Source organism: Sinocyclocheilus anshuiensis, unplaced genomic scaffold (genome assembly GCF_001515605.1).
Source record: "Sinocyclocheilus anshuiensis isolate Anshui unplaced genomic scaffold, SAMN03320099.WGS_v1.1 scaffold457, whole genome shotgun sequence".
In the NCBI taxonomy this organism is placed as follows: Eukaryota; Metazoa; Chordata; class Actinopteri; order Cypriniformes; family Cyprinidae; genus Sinocyclocheilus; species Sinocyclocheilus anshuiensis.
In genome coordinates, this window is record NW_015537939.1 from 2569058 (window position 1) to 2586500 (window position 17443).

The 17443-nt window shown below is 35.1% G+C and overlaps 1 protein-coding gene across 1 annotated transcript in view; it reads right to left on the reverse strand.

The window, feature by feature from the left end:
- Positions 1-2052: 2052 nt before the first annotated feature.
- Positions 2053-17443, reverse strand: part of LOC107662152 (prolactin receptor-like) — a 23562-nt gene continuing 8171 nt past the window's right edge. Inside the window, exons 2-9 of the mRNA XM_016452077.1 lie at positions 12176-12269; positions 10893-11025; positions 9274-9443; positions 7168-7334; positions 5988-6129; positions 4865-4961; positions 3993-4062; positions 2053-3317 (exon numbers count right to left, since the gene is read on the reverse strand). Of these exons, the coding sequence (XP_016307563.1) occupies positions 2331-3317; positions 3993-4062; positions 4865-4961; positions 5988-6129; positions 7168-7334; positions 9274-9443; positions 10893-11025; positions 12176-12239 (1830 nt within the window). The 5' untranslated portion in view covers positions 12240-12269 and the 3' untranslated portion in view covers positions 2053-2330. The remainder of the gene's footprint in view (positions 3318-3992; positions 4063-4864; positions 4962-5987; positions 6130-7167; positions 7335-9273; positions 9444-10892; positions 11026-12175; positions 12270-17443) is intronic.

Sequence of the window (17443 nt, forward strand, 5' to 3'; positions counted from 1 at the left end):
CATTAAATTAGATACTGTAACAAACACACATTTTGTAGATGTGACATTGCCTGAGATAGAAATCTATTAAAAGAAATTGTGCTTTTCCATGCAGATTTATTATGCATGAAACTGAGAATATATAACTGTTGAGCAACAAAGAAAACGTTACGCTACTCACAAATCAACAAAGTTAGATGGGATGATTTATGTATGGCTTAGGCAAAACTAACAAAACTATTTATCAGTATATAAATTGCCTGTAGGTTACATATAAATGCATTTCTACATTATATATAACAATTGAATAATTATTGTATATTTACATGTATGCGTAATGCAACTTGCAAAATATATATTTGGTAATTTACCCTTTCCAAAAAAATAAAAATAAAATAAAAATACACCTCAGTCGGCTTTCAGAGATTTATGCATAAAATAAGGCAACATGTGGAGGTTGACTCTTGAATTGGCAAGGGCTAAAATCTTTTAAAATGAATGGCTACCTAGGATTTAAGGATATACAGACTTAGAAAAATAGATTCTCACAAGGTTAACATTCACAGAAACACACAAATTCTTACAGTGAACAACTCACTGTAACATATTTGGAAAAATATTTGAATGCTGGCAGTTTGCAATTTTTCATTTTACACTGGTTTTGCTTTTGTGTTTGAAATCAGTGCCAATAACATTTATAATACATACATTCGGCAGGAGTGTTTAAGTAAGTGTTCCTCCACCTGAGAGTTGTAAATATCAAAGGCAAATTCTTTAAAATTATAAGAGTTTACAATCAGTTCAAATCCCCTTCCATTTATTTACTTTTGCATGTGTGTAAACCATTAATAAGCAAAGACATTTTGAATTGTATGGCTGAGATTATGCTGTGTTTCCAGCAGGATTACAGTAGGTATAAACCGACTCTGACTGCAAATAATGCTCTTGTGTTTATATAATATGCAGCATACTGCCATTATATTTAAAATTCATTTAAATGTGTAGTGAAATGCATCAAGCAAAAGTTTTGAATTGGGTGAACGCTTTGACAATTCTTAAGATCAGTTCAAAAAATAGGCCATGTACATTATAGCAACAGACCCCGTCATGTAGTTTAGGAGTGAATAGCGGCATTAAAAAAGTAGTGGCTTTTAACACGTAACAGTGCCATGATGAAAATACATACAACAACATAATGCATAGTGGATTGCTGAGGGCAACTATGCTAAGTGCTAAGTTTTCAAATCTCATGAATCTCAAAACATGACAAGTCATTAAAAGTTAACAAGAAATGGCATTCACAACCAATTTTACTTCCAAAATACCATATATTTCTGAGTAAAACAGCATAAAAGTATTGGAGAATTGCAATGGCGGTTGCTGGATCTTGAAAAGTAGAATTTCCAATGAAATCACAATGTCTAAATGGCTATTGACTAACATACATACAGAATACAGAACATACAGAATTTAGGTGAATTTTGCAGCAAATGGGATCTCATGTTAACGTTAAAGACTTGATTTAAGTGTAAAGAAAACCATTTTTGGTGTTTATTAGTGTCACCTCATCAAAGTACACAATCTGTCAAAGAAACAAAATCGATGACTTCTCGCGCTCTTCCAAAGGGCTAACGCCATGGAAGAACCATTTTTAGGTTCCCCAAAGAACATTTCAGTCCATAGTTGTTAAAAAAACTTTTTTTTTCTTAGTGTGAAGAACATTTTAATAATCTAAAGAACCTTGTACCTTTTGTGCAATGGAAAGGTTCCATCATGGATGTTAAAGGGTTCGGTAACACTTTACTTGAAGGGGTGTGCATAAGACTGACATGACACCTTCATAATCATGACATGACACATGTCATGAATATGAAGGAGGTTTTATGCATGTTTATGACAACTGTCATTAAGTGTCATTCGCTCAGTTATGTCATTTTTAATGCAAATATGACATTATTTGACCTAACCCTAACCTAACCCTACCCCTACCCTTACCCCTAACCATAGCCCATAACAAAGACATCTCAAACAATGTCATCTTTGTCATGTCAGTCTTATGCACACCCCTTCAAGTAAAGTGTAACCAAGGGTTCTTCATGGAGCCTTCAAAGCAAATGAAGAACATTTATTTTCAAGACCCTTTACAGTGCTTACATAAAAGTTCAGACCTCAGCTCTGAAACATAACACTCTTGCTAATACAATATAATTAAAGCTAACTATTTTTATAAATATAAATCCTCTTCATTAAATCACTGTAGCAAGATCTGAGAGGGAGAAAAGCACTTTTTTTTGCTCAAGGTTTTATGTTCAGCTTATTGTTTTTGCTGCATTGCAATGGACCACTATGAGCTAGTAGGATGGCATTAAGACTGTTGAGTCCACATAACCATTTCCCATCACCCTCATGCCTTCCTGTGGCATCCCACTGTTCGATTGGTAGATGACAGGTTTGCAGGGGTGAGGTGGTTGCTGGGTTGTGCATTGACCAGCCTGGCTGTCCAAGTCCTGGCTGTAATCGTCCACGCACTGATGGTACGTATCCCTCTGCAGAAGCAGAATATTGTTTGATGTTACTTCTTTGACCTTGCTGTAGTCCTCCCCAGCATAATCGGACCCCTCAGGTTCACGGTTTGGGTCCGAAAGCGGCCTAAGCAGTAGCATATTCTCCGGGTTGACCCTTTGCACCTCCACGTATTCCAGAGAACGTGACGGAGATACGCCAGGAGCAGGAGTGTCGAGGCCATCCAGGTTAAACTGGTTGTAGCTTTGGGAATGTCGGCAGGCTGGTTTACTGAAGCTGCCCTCCTGTTGTGGGATGTCCTGATGGTGTAGCTGGTGGTAGTTGGTTGGCATTGCGTGTGGCGATGAATGGTTGAGGATCTCTGGGACGCTGTGGTAGACCGGTTTCACAGCTTCCACTTGGTAATGGTGGTGAGGTTGCGGAGACGAAAACACAACAGGCCAGGTCTTCACACGTCCATCAGAGGACTCTGGAGAACCAGGTTCGAGACCCTGGCATTCACTGCTCTTAGTAGAAGCGCAGCTCGTTTCTCCATGCTGGCTGTACTGATGTTGATCGCTTCCACTCCCTTCCCGTCCCTCCATGCACTTCTCCAAAAGCAGAGTGCGACTGTCGCAGCTTCCCCTGCCCGAGTCGCAGTCTGACGGGCTTTTGGACTTCATGCAGACCTCTGATAGATCTTTACCGTCCAGAACCAATTCTTGCTCCTCATTGTCATACACCTCAAGGTACTCCACCAGTAAGTCGTCATAATCGATGGTTGGAGGGAAACCTTGGATCACCAGAGAACTGAAAACTTCCTCTGACTTTCCGCTCTGTAAAAAAGCAAGTAAAGCAAGTGAGATAACTTCCTCAAAAATGCAATTAAAAATGTGGCATGAGGGAAAATATCAAAACCTTTACAAAACTGAAAACTGTCATCATTTACTAACCCTCAAGTTGTTCGAAAACTGTATGAGTTTCTTTCTTCTGTTGAACACCAATGAAGATATTTTGATGAATGTTGGAATGTTTGAAGAATACTATTCTTTCAATACTATGGAAGGCAATGGCTGCCAGCAACTGTTTGGTTACCAACATTCTTCAAAATATCTTCTTTTGTGTTCAACAGAAGAAAGAAACTCATACAGGTTTGGCACAACTTGAGGGCAAGTAAATGATGACAGAATTTTCATTTTTAGGTGAATTATCCCTTAAGGCAGGGGTGACCTGTTTATTACCGTGAAGCTGCTTTGATGCATTCTGTATTGAATAAATACTGTATAAATAAATGGTTACATAACACAATACTTAATAGCAGGCCAAAATACTTGCCATCAGCTGTTTGAAGGTAAAACAAACACACAAAAGCTAAGATTCCATTTACCATGCTGATAAAAACCACCAAATATGTTGAAATTATGGAGTCTACCTTAAAGCTAACCTGAAAAATTTCAAAGTTTAGTTGGACACAGGCCTTTTTCGTGGTGCATGAGTGATTTTTCTATTACCTTGAGCAATTGTTTGTCGAATCCTTTGATTTTTGGTCCAGGAACAGGAGGCAGCAAACAAAGCTTCACACTGAATACAAATATAAAAATCAGAATAAGATTGAAAAAGTTGATACTGAACTGTTTTTTCAAAGGTTAAATAAACCCTTGAAATACTTTAAGTATACAAAATGTGCTTAATTTGAATTTAGATAATTTTTTATGATATTTTCTTGAGGCGTTTGGGAGTTAATTAGTAATTTGTCTTAAATTCTATGTCAATGCACAGTTAAGATTAATGTCTTTCAACATGTCAGCCTGCTTGATCATAATATAAGCACTATGGATACTGAAAAGGGACTTATCTAGAATACGGAACAAAAGCTTCCACGTGTCCCGACAGGATTAAAAGATTAATTTCGGATCCTGTTCGTCCTTGTACTGTTGAAAATGCCTCACATTATTTGACAACGTAATTAGTCTATCTTTGTCTATTTAAATCTGTGCTGAGAGAAACTGGCCTAAAAACTACATTTGAGAGTAAAGTGAAGTACTGCAAGATCTGGATCAATCCTCTAATGGCAGTTTAATCCTACATAACGAGTATTCGTCAGCAAAAACAAAGAGGCAATTATATATATATAAATGGTCAGAGCAAATCTGATTTCAATCACACTAACAGGCATGACTTTTACATTTGCCAATCATGGTATAAGATGGTAAGATGATATAGAATAAAATGCAAATGCAAAACTCACCAATAAAATCATGTTAAAATATATATGAAAACCAAAACATTACATTTAAAATAAAATGTAAAATACAATCAATAAAAAATGTAAAAAATAAATCATTTTAGTTCAGACAGAAAAATTTCAGGCTCAAAGACGCACCTGTTTCGTTTCACATTTAGAGTCCAGGTGAGGATGAGGACGATGAAGACAGAGAATATCGTGATCATGATCCACAGCGAATGCTCTCTGGGTATATCTACATATCGCAAACACAAAATCAGGAAATGGTGATGAATAGAGTACATCTCTACTGCAATTTGTTTTTCCACTTACGACAAATCATAATAAAAAAAAAAACAGGATAAACAGTAGGTAAAATTGGGTCACTGCATTTAAAAATGACAAACTCTCAAAATAAACAAGTTGGGACATCGTGTTTTTTTTTTAAACTCTGTGAGCTGGAAACAGGCTGATCTCTGACTCATTTTGCTCTATTTCATTTTTGCCGCTGTCAGGTGCGGCCTGACTTTCCACAGAAGCTCCCGGGCAACTGAGGCCCAGCCAGAGCTGCGGCTCAAAAACCGTGCGCTGCAGAGGTTGTGCTAGCTGGGTGAAGATGAGTTCATAACTCCCTGGAGAAACTGAAGGCCTGTTAGTATTTCCCTCTAGAATTGCTAGATACATATGAGTAGAGCAGATTTGTTCTCAGGCTCAGCGGAAGACCATGGAGACACAGATTGTGGTCCTGAAACGGCTCTCTAGATGATAATTTAATAGGCTTCATGCATGCCTCAACCTATTAGACTAGAAATGTTTTGCTTGTCTTACATGCGTCTAAACTGAGCACATATTTTCAGATATGACCATTTTTTGGATCACTCCTAGTGCACATTTTATACGTTTGGGGGTTGGCATTTTCAATGTCTTACATCTTTTATATTTAAGGTTCAGAAGTCTGACAATTGAAAATTTGGCATTACAAATGTAAGTTAAACCAGAAAATAATAATAAACTGTTATGCTGGTAATATAATTTAATAATAATTAAATTATGTTAACTTAATATAATAAATGGTTTTACTATATTAAATATAAATATAAATACATTTATATAAATATAAAAACAAATATTATATATTGTACTTTTTTTTCTTTTTTTTTAATCTACAGCCTTTTAAAAATATTATTACAAATATTATTAAAAATGTACATTTGGAAATTCCCCTGAAAATATTTATAATAACCAAGTTTGCTTTAACTACTAAAGAAAAATAAAGACTTACAGTCGGGCATTTTGACGTAGGTGGGTTGGGTCCATTCACTCCAGAACCCATGATCAGGTTTACATCGCACCTGCACCATGAACTCTTTATCAGGGTGAAGACTGAACACATTGTAGTACTTCTGCATGCCAGCATCATATTCCTACATAGAGATAAAGAGAGCATAAGCAACCACTGAAACACTTTTTATAAGTCTCATTGATCAATATGCAAATAGACAGATAGACAGACAGACAGACAGACAGATAGATATAGATATAGATAGATAGATAGATTCTGTTGCATAGTGCACATTTGTTAATATGTCTACTTGCTTATAAAGTTGTTTGAATTCAGATCAAAATAAATGCCAGTATCATACACTTACCCAGAGAGCATAAGCTACTGTACCACTACAATTAACTAAACCAATATTTTGTTAATCAAATTTATTTAAAATAAATCATAAAATATTTAAAAATACAAATATCAAATACTATATTTGTTGCATTGCAAAATATATACTTAAATTTGTGTGAATTCGGATCAAAGTAGATTTTACTTAAATATTTATCTAGTTAGCATTTAAACTGAAGACAAATACATCATCAGCAATAATCATCAGTTACATATCTTGTCTCAGTTCATGAGCCAATACTATTGCTCTCAGGTTACTCTGTCACTAGGCAATCATTATTGGTCATGCCTCTGTGTTACTGAAGCGCAAGCCTTTGGGGTGAAAAATCTGGTTTGATCTAGTCACTGTTGTTCTGCACATCCAGCCTCCCTCAGGTTTCTGCAGACCAATGAAGACATAAACCCAGACTGGGACAGTCAATGATTAAACTGCTCAGTGTAACAGCTGACTTCATGTCGGCCCACTGGCTGCATGTCCACTTGCCCTTAGCGTTCCATTCATTTAAGATCTTGGATAAAGTCACAAACAAACAACAGCTACTTTGAACTATTTTCTAACTTGTTGGCTCACATTTAACAAGTTGGTTGGCAACACTAATCCATAATACCAAGCATGTGAAGTATATTGTGAAGATGTCCAACTGTATTGTAGATGTCTAAACAGTCGAGTGAAAACAGGGTAACAAAAGTCCATCTCAGTATTATCTAGACTTAAATCTAGTTAAATTGCTACAAACGTAACTGATAATCAAACATTTTCTAAAGATTAGTTTTTTAAACCCACCTCCCATTCTTTCTCTTTTTCTTGTTTAACTCGTAGCTGGTACAGTAGCGTGATCCACCCTGAGCGAGTGTCTGCGGTTCGAGGTTTCTCCCAGGACACTCTCACGAACGGACCCTGGTCGTCATCGACCACGACTGCTGTCACGTTCTCTGGAGTGTTTGGTTGAACTGTGGGTGAAAAGGAGAGGACAGGAAGTCCATTATAAAATATACAACAGTTAAACCTACTGCTGTGATTACCACAACTATTCTTGAGTACATTTAAATTTGAGCGTGTAAAAAATCCTGAAATGTGGAAATGAAACATACACTACCGTTCAAAAGTAAAACAATTTTGGAGATGTTTAGGCTGCATTTATTTGATAAAAATACACTAAAACAGTAATATTATAAAATATTATTACAACTGGTTTCTAATTACAATAAAAAAAACTGGTTTCTAATACATTTTAATATTGAATTTATTCCTGTGATGCAAAACTGAAATTACAGCATCATACTCCAGTCTTCAGTGTCACATGATCCTTCAGAAATCAATCTAATATTCTGATTTGCTGTTCAAGAAAGACTTATTATCATCATGTAAACAGTTGTGCAGTCGTGATACACATACATGATTGTTTGCTAAACATTAAGTTCAGAAGAACTGCATTTATTTGAAACAGAAATCTTTTGTAACAACGTATAGGTCTTTACTGTCATTTTTGATCAATTTAATGTGCCCTTGCTGAATAAAAAAATTATTAATTAACAAAAAGACTCAGAACTTTTGAATGATAGGTCACATATATATAATTTTCACCCTCATGTTTTCAAACCTGTATATTGTTCTTTCTTCCATGGAACATGTAATATTTTGCTGAATGTTTATGCTTTTCCATAGAGTATAATGAAAATATACAGTAACCAGGGCCTGCCAAATTCCAACATTGACAAAAAGCACCAAAAAAGTGCTCCATATGACTCTTGCAATTTAAAGCAAGCCTTTTAAAGCCATATAGCTTTGTATGAGGAAAAGACTGAAATATAAGTCACTGCTCTCCACTGTAGCAATCAAATCTCATTTGCTTATATTGCAAACCTGGTTTGGTCTTGACAGCCCCTATAGTAACTTAATGCTTTGATTATATAAAAAGAGTTGCCGTGAGATGTTTTTTTTTTAAACATCTCATTTAAAACAGTCATGCAGGTTTGGAACATGAGGGTAAGTAAATGATATAATTTTCTTCTTTGGTGAACTATTGATTTAACACTCTGTAAATTCAGCACTAATGCACAAAACTAACAAATTTTTCCAGTTTGAGGGTGAAAAACTAGTTGACACCTAATAAGGTCAAACTAAGTGACCTCTGCACGCAAACTTGCTGAAGAAGGAAGAAAGAAAGAACAGAAAAGTGTGCTTTGTATTGCGAATGAATGTTTCGCCCCTTCAGCATAAATAAAAACATCAGTTAAAGATTAGCCTCAGTTATAGTTGTACATACGAGTTAATGATAATATGGAATTGCACTGAATGAACAAAACGTCAGATCAAAGGAACGTGACCTTGCAAACTGTGCAGGATAAAACTAAAATTGCTACTAAAAGTAAACAACGAATATCTTAATTTTGAAATTGGTAAAAAATTTGCCTTATGGCATAATGCAGCAGAGAACATGTGACCGACGATATTTTAAGACCCAAAGGACCAAATTATGTTATTTTGCAACAGTGATCCCATACATCAGCGGTAACGGTAGTCTTCCTCCGCAAACTAAGAAGAGCCAGAGCCCCGGCCCCCATCATGTACACCTTCTACAGAGGCACCATCGAGAGCATTCTGACGAGCTGCATCACTGTGTGGTATGGCGCCTGCAACGCGTCCTGCCGCAAGACACTTCAGCGCATAGTGAGAGCAGCTGAGAAGACAATAAAGCAGACTTGACTTGACTTGACTTGACTTGATTATGTGCTAATTCACAAGATTACAAACAAATGACACATTATGCAGGAACATAAGGTGAGAGGGGTGGAAAAAGATAAATAAATTGAGATAATAAATAAAGAGAGGGGATGATAGAGTACAAATCATATGTACAAATTAATTGTTGGAAACTCATTTGCATACCTATATAGGCCACATCCACCTCCACAGGGTCTGAAATGTTCTTCCCCAGGGCATTGGTGGCCACCACAGTGATGTTGTAGTTGACCCAAAGCGATGTGTCGTTTTTGTTGAAGAAACACGAGTTCTCGCCCGCCGTTCTGTAATCTGGGCACTCGTAGACCGTTTCTGAGCTGCATGCGAGAGATATAATTTATGAGATATACTTATGTCTGTACTTTCTTCTGCACTGGTAGCTCCTGTCGTCAAGTCGAATTCCTTGTGTGTGTAAGCATTCTTGGTAATAAAGCTGATTCTCATATCAACAGAAAGATGTGCACTTATACAAATTAGACAATTACAAATAAAAATACATACATTTCTACAGCTAGTTTGTGTCTAATCACTGTGACAATTTATAACCAAAGTCTAAAACTTGCACTCTTAAACAGAAAAACAATATTTTGGTCATAAACATGCCAACAACAATACTCATGCTGATATCATAAAAACATTAAATAATCTCACGCAGTACATTTATTACGTTTGGGCCAAAAAGAAACTGAGTTTTGTGGCATTTAGTCCATGTCTAGTAGCTTTGATGCTAATCTACGGTACCATTCACAACTTCTTTAAAGAAATTAATACTTCTATTCAGCAAGGATGAAATTAATTGATCAAAAGTGACATACTTTTACAAAAAAAAAATCAATTTCAATTCAACATTTTTTTTTTATTAATCCAAGAATCCTGAAAATTTGTCACGTTTCTATGAAAATATTTAGCGGCACAATTTTTTTTGCCGCATTAAATCATGTGCATGTTAGCTGCTGCAAATTCAGCTTTGCTTCACAGGAATTATTGCATTTTAAAATATACTGAAATAGAAAACAGTTATTTTAATTTGCAATAATATTTAACATTATTACTGTTTTTACTGTATTGTGTCTTCTGAACAGTAGTATATATGATAGTGTACTCCTTAAAATTGACAAAATAAACCTTTTTGTTGCTTTTTTATATGCAATTAAAATATAGTAATTTCTTGGAAAAAAATGGCCCCAAAATATTGATGTTTCATTATGATGATGAAAATGATGCTTCAGCCAGTGTTTGTCAATGCAGGAAAGAAAATTTGCTCTTAAAAAAAAAAACATATCACTATTTATTCATTGCAGCCTTGAAATATCCAAACTCAGCACATCCAACTGTATTAAAATGAATTCTATGAACTCCCCTCGGTGCAGTATTACGCGGTATTAGATATGATGTTTGTGTACAGTACTTGCTGAATCTCAATCCGTAATGTTGGCAAAACACTTCATGGCACTAACGAGGAGCCGCTCTGATGAAAATCTGAAGAGTTATTGGACAGGGTGTGCGGGCATGTGTATGTATTGGCTGGAGGTAAGTTATGTATGGGTTTCTGATTATTTCACATACATGCTCAGAAACAGAGGGAAATAAACACATGGCAGAGAAAACCGTTTAAACCGCTTATTACTGGAGGAAAGGCCAAGACATAGCAAGACCTTTGAAACCTCATTAGGAGCCAAAGAAAAGAGTAAGGACGAGCATTAAAGACTACTCTCAAGACAATAAAGAAAAGCTCTAGAAAGGGAACAAGCAGAAGAGAGACTGACTTTTCTAGACGGTAGTAGAGCGCGTAGGTTGTGGGCAGACCTCCATCATCTCCAGGCTCCCACCAGCATGTGAAGGTCTCCTTCTCTGGAGAGCGACAGCTTGTGAGTCTGGGTTTGTCTGGCGCACTGACACCTATGGACATATTGTGCCCATTTAGAGGACATTATTGAACTCCAAATCATTGTAAAATAGGTATTTTTCTGTCTGAAACATACATAAGACTATTCATATGTAAAGCTTCACATTCATTTTATTGAGAAAATTTAGGATTTATGCAAATGTGTTTGCTTTGTGTTGTCTTTTAAGTACCATGTAAATACTCTGTAAATAATATGGCAATCATTCAGTACCATAGTATATATCAATGTATCACAACGTGAGAATCTGATCCAAAATTGTACTTAGTTTTAAATAGTGAGGTTGATAGTGAGGTAACCTAAGTGAGATCTTGCTCTTTTAATATAGTTTACAGCATTTTCATTTGAATATACAAAACTGCAAAACACTGAACTAAACAAAGTCATTTATGTACACAACCATTTAAAAGTTTGAGGGTCAGTAATATTTTTAAATGTCTCTTCTGCTAACCAAGGCTGCATTTATTTGATTAAAAATACAATAAAAACAGTACTATTGTGAAATATTATTAAAATTTTAAATAACTTTTTTCTATTTTAATATATGTGACACTGGAGCACAAAACCAGTCTTAAGTCGCTGGGGTATATTTGTAGCAATAGCCAAAAATATATTGCATGGGTCAAAATTATTGATTTTTCTTTTATGCCAAAAATCATTTATTTATTCAGCTTTCAGATGATGTATACATCTCAATTTCGAAAACTTTACCCTTATGACTAGTTTTGTGGTCCAGGGTCACATATGTTAAAATGTAATTTATTCCTGTGATGTAAAAGCTGAATTGTCAGCATCATTACTCCAGTCTTCAGTGTAACATGAGCCTTCAGAAATCATTTTAATATGCTGAATTGCTGCTCAAGAATGATTTCTTATTGCTGCTTGATATTTTTGTAAAAACTGTGATAAATTCTTTGATGAATAGAAAAAGCATTTATATGAAATAGAAACTTTTTGTAACATTCTAAATGTCTTTACTGTTATTTTCGTCAATTAAATGCTGAATAAAGGTGTTAACTTTTTTTTTTAAATGTTACTGACCCCTAACTTTTGAACAGTGGTGAACAGTATGTGTGCATATGAAGTTTGTCAGGTTGTACTGCTAGGTTCATAAGCAATATAACAGAACTCCTAACACTGATCACCTGCTGCTTGTGATATTAATTTGGCAATAAATGTCAAAATCAGCACGGCACCAGAGTTCCTCATCGTCCCTGATGGTGTCTGAACTCCTTAGATCTGTTAGTGAGAGACAAGAGTGGAAAAGTGAGATATTACAGCTGCATGGTTTCCATTGACATAAAGAACCCAATAATTCTTTATTAGGTGGTGAAATTATTGTGAAATACAAAACATATCCTTTACAAATAAAAATGTCGAGCAAATTAAAAACCAACTGTAGAGAGTAGATACAGTAACTGTAATTGATTCACATATTCATGAACCTTCTGTGTTCAGCATAAACATAAGATACTGTATATAGTATGAATAGCCTCTACAATGAAACAAACACTGAACTCACAAAAAAAACTTTTGTAGTCACTTGAAAATAACAGCTCCTTAAACCAGAACAGTCAACTAAGCCACTTCTGATATTTTATGAATTTTACAAATATGATCCAAAAATAATTGCAGTTCTAGCTCAAATAAAATCAAATCAAATTAGCATTCGTTGGATTATTATTTTTTTTTTTAGGTCAGATTTTATCATTTTTGTTTGTGTTGAAATATGCTTCCTGGAACAAGGTGTTTTTGCTCAAATGTTTTTATCTGTACATCAAACTGAAAGCATAACGTTTTATACTTGTACTCATGACAGGAGGCTGTTTCTAATAATCAAATATGTCCTTTGTCACTCACTGGACATACAGTAAACAATACCTATCCATCACATCTGCACCTTTCAACACTTTCTCAATCATTTGCTCCTTTTGGTACGTCTTATCAAAGGACAATATGAATCATGATTTGTTTGATTTTAGAGAACAGAGCAATTCTGATCAGCCCAACTCATTTAGTTACTGTGAACTTGAAAGGTACCATCTATATTTTGCAACCGACTACCTACCAGTTAAAAATATAGTGGTCATCAAACTGCCGCTTTCTACATTTTAAATGTCAAAAGCATTGTGTAAAAGAGCACTCCTAGTGTGGGAATTTTTTATGGGTAATTTCTGTATGTTTACAACCTTGAGGCAAAAGTTTTACACTGTGCTTTTCAACATCCCCTTTCGGCTGAAATACTGTTATTGGCATATGTGAAAGTTCCAGAATGAATTGCTCAACTCATAAAACAGGCAGACAGATCCATGCCTCCAAACAAAGGTTTAAAGGTCTATGGAAACAATTGAACTATCATCATGACAGACACACAGCTAAACAAATTTCCAGTTTTTAAGCTTTTAAATAGGAAACAAAATATAATTGATTCTCTATAGCTTTTGACTTAAGCACATTCATGAGCTACATTTATGCATGTGTAACAGCTCAAGCTAGTTAAGTTTGCTTATAGAGTTTCCAAAGACTTATTTGTGGTTTAAAACAATTTTGTGCCCTACCATACAAACAAGCGACTTAAAAACAGCAATGTTGAATAGGGGTTGAATAATTATGACATAGTGTAAAAAATCCTGTAACTCAAAAACATTACATATTGACAACATCACCTTTAATACTAAACTGTTATAGATGCAATATATAGTAATTAATATAATTGTAATATCATTTGATACAAAAATTGTTCATTTGTTGTCATCATTTTACTTTCTTTCTTTTATTTAGGAATTTTCCTACTTTAACTGTGACTTAAACATGAGCAGAAGTCCACTGGGCAAAAAACAAGAAAGATCAGAGCACAAAAGTTAAACATGTCTAATGAATAGAGTCATGAACAATCTGAGCAGCCAAGACTATAAGGCATGTTGTAATGTTATATGGTGCCACGTCTTTACAAAGAAACACCAGAGTATGTTAGAGCCGGGATCTGAATTGAGGGATCTCAAGTGTTTAAACAAATATATTACCCACAGTCAGTAAAAAACATACGTCCAATCACTTAGATATAGTACACTTTTATTCAAGAAATCCCACAGTTTGAGCACTAATTATTTTCCTTTACTTTCAATGTGCAGAGTGAGTTATGGGCCAAGCTTCTGAGGGAAAATTCGCAATAGTGATGGCAAAAATTCAGTACTTTACTAAATTTACACTGATTCATCTATGATATGATGTGTAGGATCAAACAATCATCAAATCACTCACATTAGTTGTGCAATTTAGGTTGCTACTTAATCCTTTTGTCAGGGAAAACTATTCAAAATTTCTGAAGTATGTTAGCAACAGATTTTGAATCAACTTGCAAAAACCTCAAAGCTTGCCTGAGTATGTTACAGAGCTCTGTAAAGTCTAAATCAATTGCTCATCTTTCCCATTAATGGCCATACTAATAAATCTCAAATTAATCACTGCCATCTTTCTGGATGGATGAGGTCACGACCAATGCACTTCTGACCTGACCTCATTTGTGTAATGCACTGAAACACAAACTGTCAGAAGAAAGGCCTGACTGATACTGGCAAAATATGACTAAACAGCCATGAATTCTGCACTAACAGCCATTTGTTTTCATTAGCATTTAGCCTTGAGAATGAATTCAACCTGCGCTAACAAGCATGTGAACACAAGCTAATCAATTAATTACATTTTTAATTTGTCATGCGGGCTGTTTTCTGTTTCTGACACTTTACGATATTAAGTGCTACCAATTTAAGCATGGAAATAATATGCCAATATATTTGGCATCTGACTCCTCTGAAGAATCGGCTTAATCTCCAGCATTAATCTGATGACAGAAATAAGCACTAAGCACGTGGAAAGCATGATATTAGGACCACAGATTGAGATAGTCGTAAACATGACAGATAGAAAACGAGAGGAAGAGAGAGAGAGAGAGCAAAGAACTTTTATTTCCCCTTGTGAAGAGGGTGGCATCACAGATTAAAAAAGGGGGGAAAAATCTTCTCCAGCTGGCATATACTCCATATCTGATTATGTAAGAGATTATATCATCATAACAGAAAGACCCGGTCAAACTGTGTTGGGCTTCATTCTCCAGTGCGATGCAAAGAGGAATAGTGCATGTCATGACACTGACCTGACGCAAGCTGGCAGCCCTATGGAGCCTCAATGAGTTCAACGAGCATGAAGATTGAAGGAGGCCATGGGATTGTTGCTTTCCATCATGAATGGTTCAATAAACCTACAACTCAAATATGCACTGCTGAAAAACCATCTGTTGGCTTGGGATGGATTGGTATACGGTATTTGAACAATTTCTGCATCAGTTTCATATAAAAACCCGAAAAGGACATGGTGATGAGAAAAAAATGAGATGGGAGAGAAAACGTTGCATTTTCTTGAAAAACTACTGGGTTCCTCTGACAAAATTTGGGTTCTCTCACAAGACATTTGCGTTTCTACAAGAAACGTTGCGTTTTCTCGAAAAACATTTGCATTCTCAAGAAATAATAATTCATTCTATTTCTTGTCCGCATCCTCATAAACCGATTCTCTATAGATGCCTCTCAAAATGATCCCATGCACACTGCAAGGCTTTTTACAATGTCTCTATAACTCATTCCCAACTCAAAATAAAAATTAAAGTGTCTCTGTCCATAACGTAACAGCAGCAACAGGTTTATGAAAATGCGGAAAGGAAGTAGAACAAATGATTATTTAGTGTGCATCATTTACTTAAAACGAGGGCACAAATTATTATATCAAGCACATGATTTAGTAAACCAAGGGAATGAATTTGGAAATCGTGCGCACGATTTACTTAAAATGAGGGAAAAAATGTGTAAATTGTGCACACAAATTCTCATGAAATATTTGTGTTGTTTCACAAAAAATTGTGTTTCCTAGAGAAACTTTGCGTTCATTTGCCTAACTGTTGCATTCTCCTGTGAAACTTTGTGTTCACCCTCAAAAACACTAACTAAAATATATGTATTTCTTACATCATATTATTTCCAATCATAAGTTTTTCATTAAAGTTTCTCATGGGAACACATACCTTTTTTGAATGAGTGCAAAATTTCTTGGGGGAACGTAAAAGCAATGAAATTTTTCCTCATGACTAATTTGTTTTTTTAATATCACCATATCACTTTATGGGCTCTGTAGTCCCAGAATAAGGATCTGCAAAAATACATTCAACATTGAATGTTAATTTATGGCTTTCTTACTAAACATAGACAAAGGGATCAAGTGATCCATCTGCCAGTTCATGAGAAGCTAGACCTCCTAAATGGTTAATTCACCAAAAAATGACAATTATTTACTTATCTACTCACCCTCAGGTTGTTCCAAACCTGTATGACTTTCATTCTTCTCTAAAGCAAAAAAAAAAAGGTATTTTGAGGAATGTTTCAAATGATTTTGTCCATAAAATGAAAGTCACTAGGTTCCAAAACAACACTGGTCCCTTTGACTTTCATTGTTTTTTTTATAAAAAAATACAAAGACATCTTTCAAAATATCAATATAAATTAATGAAATGAAAGGTTTCCAAACATTTCAACACTATTCTCTCTTTCTACTCACTTTTTAATATTCACGTCCTGTTTTCCTTGCAATTAAACATCTCTCAGAGGCCTGTTGTCACCCAACTGCACCTGTCCCAGCCATGTTATTCAGCCCTACAGCAGCACTCTAGTTTCAGCTTGTTCCATTCACATCTAGGACTCTCTTTTGTCATCTGTCAATAGGCCAGAACCATCTATGAAAGCCAAAGCATCCAAAGTATCTGTTGAATCTAGGGTTGGTCTTTGACTTGACTTGGCCATGATTTGAACAACTACACATTTTATGGTATGAAGGAAGAAAGAAACATAAACTCTTCTCTTAACCTGCCTGATCCCTATAGTCAGATGAGGTGAATGGGATCCGTCTCATATCTTCTCATGTTACCCAACTCTGGTCAGCATTAAATACCATTCAGTACCAAGGACAGCAGCATGTCAGCTGCCCAAAACCTCAAGATCATCAAGACTAAAATACCACCAAGGCCACCCAGAAATTTTGGATTTTTTTTTAAACAAATCTTTGTTTTTATTTTGATATTTTCTGTTTTCCTTTTAATTTGAACTTTTAATCATTTTGTTGCATGGTTTTGTCATTTTTATTATTTTTTTTTTTATTTATTTTTTTTTAAATATGTCTGATGACTGATGATTTTTTATCCATTTTTATTTCAGCTTTAGTTTTAGTTTTTTAGTACATCAAAATAAACTAAATGAAAATGAGAAATGTTCTGAATCTGAAATAAAATAAGCTTACATTTTTTATATTTAATAATGTAATTTTTTATATTACGGGTTATTATATTATATACAGGTGCATCTCAATAAATT